Genomic DNA, 3,243 nt, shown 5'->3' with positions numbered 1-3,243 from the left:
TAGAATTCTAGCGCCAGAAACAGATGAAAAAAAAATTAAGTCACAGAGAAATCAGGTTAGCGGACACCAAATAGAGTTTCACCCCTTAATTTTGTTCAGAGATGACTCTGAGGCCTGGGTTAGCTAGTTTGTGCCATTTGATCCTTCCGCAGGGACGCACACTTTGGGCCAATGAGGTAGCCTGGTGGGGTTTCCCAACAACGCGCTCTCATGGTGACTACTCTGCACAGTCCAGTCTCTTCCCTTTGCCCATCTCAAAGATGGCGGACGCGCCACTGCCCGGTCTCTACCCGTCTCCAAAATGGCCGCCCCGCCCCGCCCACTCCCTCCCCTCCGGGACTGCGCAGCACGCTCCCGCCGCCCCTCCCTCCCGAACTCCACCCAGGTCGCAGGCTGCGTGGTCGGTGGCCGCGATTTCCCGCCATTGTGAGAAGTGGAGGTGGGGACCGCCGCGCCGCTCCTGCCACGGGTCAGCAGCTCCGAGGCGCTCGTCACCGCGGCAGAGTCTCCCGGAGGCCCGCGGCTCGCGACGCCCCCGCGCGTGGGAGGGCGCGGACGAGCCCCCGAGGAGCCGCCGGGTTCCGAGCGCGCTCGGCCCACGGAGAAGCTCCTCACGGGCCGCGCTGGCCCCGGCTCTCAGCGCCATGCCCTGTGGAGAAGACTGGCTGAGCCACCCGCTCGGCATCGTGCAGGGCTTCTTCGGTGAGTGGCGCGCGGCGAGCGAGTTGGCGTGGCCGGGCCTGTGGCGCGGCCGCCACCGGGACGACGGTCCGAGGGATCACCGCCGAGGTGATCGCGGGGCCCTGGGCCTGGCAGCCGAGCCGGGAACAGCCCTCTCGGGTCGCGGCCGCAGGTGCCACCACCTGCCCGCTGCCCGGCTCCCGCTGGCGGGCGGCGGGGGACGTAGCTGCGAGCGCTGGCTGTGATTGACGGCCTGGCTCCTGGCTGGTGGCCTACCTAGCCCGGGTGCTGCAGGCGCGGAGAGGTCCCCTTGCCCACCGAGGGCTCCGAGAACGGCGGCGGAGGGAAGCCACTCTGCCTGTGGGAACCCGCAGGATATTTCAAAACTTCCGGTGTGTGTGTGTGGGGTGTGTGTGGGGTGCTCGATCCATCGCGCAGAAGTTCACTGTGCCCCTGTTTCCACATGTCCCCCTCGAGATAGGTGGCAATGCCTCGTTTTTCTGTCCTGTTGACTTTAGAACGCGCCTGCTTTGTGACCCGCTCGCGTGCCCCTGCGGGGGCTAGCGAGAAATACTCAGCTGTTTACAAGCGTTTTTCCCGAGCGCGAGCCTGGAGTGCTGCAGGCAAGCGGGAGTAAATGTTAGCTGTCATTGTCGTCTTTACTCTTGTAGTTAACTAGACCTTCCGATTCCCACTTTCACCCCTATTTTCGTTTTGCTCAGGGACGACGGAGTAAGACTTGACTCGAAACCACTGATAGATCGGCAGCATTTGACTTGCATGGAATTAAAGGGCTGTGGGACTCTCTCATATCGTTTAAACCATAGTGAGGGGGTAGAAGGGGATTTCATTGTAAAGTCCATAGTTAGCATGTGCAAAGGCCCTGGGTTCAGTCCCTACACACACACCCTTACGTGTTAGCGAAGGGTTAGTAAGAAGCTACAGTCCTCAGCAGCCCGTAACCGATGTCTCCTAGACAGCTGCAGACTGGCCTGGGACTCATCGTATAGCCCAGGCTAGTTGAACTCCTGTCATTTCTCTTGCCTCAGCCTCCTAAGTGCTGGGCTCTCAGCCCTGTGCCACCTCTCTCCGTGGGAAGTTTCCTGTAGTAGGGCCTCCATGCTCCCGCAGCAACCGTTTATTCTGCCTAGAATTCTAACCAACCCTGTTGTTTCCCAGGGTGAAACTATAAAGCCGCAGATAGAAGTACTGTAGTCAGAGAACACAGAATCTGATGAAGAGGGGGAGGGAGTGTGCAGCCCCAGGAAAGACTAAAACATGGGCATGGGATGTGCTCAATGGGAGAATGCATGCCTGGCCTGCCGGCTGGTCTGGATACACTGCAGGTGGAGAGAAGCCTGCAATTCCTATGTAGCAATCTAGGGTGGTTTTCAAAGGGAATAGGCTGCTTACCTGTGATTCTGGCACCTGGAAGACAGGCCTAATTGCTAGCTTGAGACTGCCCTATAAGGTGAGACCCTATCTCTTAAAAAAGGGGGGGGAGGTATGTTCTTTAACTTAATGCTAGTAATTGAAGTTCAAAATATTGAACCCAACAATTGGTGTTGAGAATAATAATGACTCCCAGATGTCGAGTGAGGATCCGATTCCCTACTGGCTGAGGGTGCAAATGGCATAGACATGCTTTAGGACAAATCCTTCCATAGTTAAAGGTTTGGGACGTAAAAGGGTTAAGTTCCCATGATTGTTTTCGAATTCTCTTCCCATTTCTTTGAGACAGGATCTCTAGCCCAGGCCGGCCTGGGGCTCATGGCTGCCTCAGCCTATGGAGTGCTGGCATCACTAGCTGACCACCTTGCCCAGCCAGATAAATATTCCAGTACCCTGGACTGCTGTAGGGATAAAGTGGTTTTAAATATAATACTATTAGATATAATTCTTTTTTTAAAAAATATTTATTTATTTATTTATTTAGTATACAATATTCTGTCTGTGTGTGTGTGTGTGTGTATGTGTGTGTGTGTGTGTGCAGGCCACAAGAGGGCACCAGACATCATTACAGATGGTTGTGAGCCACCATGTGGTTGCCGGGAATTGAACTCAGGACCTTTGGAAGAGCAGGCAATGCTCTTAACCACTGAGCCATCTCTCCAGCTCCCTATTAGATATATTTCTGTCGTATTTTGTTCCTTAAGTGTGATCCTAAGGTCACACATCTTTTCATAGTGCAGAAAAACCCATAATTTGGTTATAAATACTACAGTATTTTGCATATTGAATGAAAAGCAAATGGAAGGACATTGACTGGTTCTTTGTATGGTGGAGGAGAGAGTTCTCCTGTCTCCAAACTGTGGGACTACAGTTGTGGCCATTATACCCTGTTCTAGAGCTTCTTAAAATTGAAAGATGCGATGTTTATGTTATCTTGATATATGTTTTTATATTTATTATTTTTGTTTTTTGGGGGGACAGGGTTTCTCTGTGTAAGAGTCCTGGCTGTCCTGGCACTAGCTCTATAGGTCCGGCTGTCCTCGAACTCACTGAGGTCCATCTGCCTCTGCCTTCCAAGTGCTAGGATTACAGGCATGCATCATCACCCAG

The 3,243-nt window shown here is 53.6% G+C and overlaps 1 protein-coding gene across 2 annotated transcripts in view; it reads left to right on the top strand.

The window, feature by feature from the left end:
- Positions 1-375: 375 nt before the first annotated feature.
- Positions 376-3,243, top strand: part of Mcmbp (minichromosome maintenance complex binding protein) — a 46,184-nt gene continuing 43,316 nt past the window's right edge. For both annotated transcript variants that reach the window (XM_005351352.2, XM_005351351.2), the window contains exon 1: positions 376-702. In XM_005351352.2, coding sequence (XP_005351409.1) covers positions 645-702 — 58 coding nt within the window. In that variant the 5' untranslated portion in view covers positions 376-644. The remainder of the gene's footprint in view (positions 703-3,243) is intronic.

This window comes from Microtus ochrogaster, chromosome 8 (assembly GCF_000317375.1).
Source record: "Microtus ochrogaster isolate Prairie Vole_2 chromosome 8, MicOch1.0, whole genome shotgun sequence".
Classification (NCBI taxonomy): domain Eukaryota; kingdom Metazoa; phylum Chordata; class Mammalia; order Rodentia; family Cricetidae; genus Microtus; species Microtus ochrogaster.
This window is presented reverse-complemented; position numbering and strand designations above follow the sequence as displayed.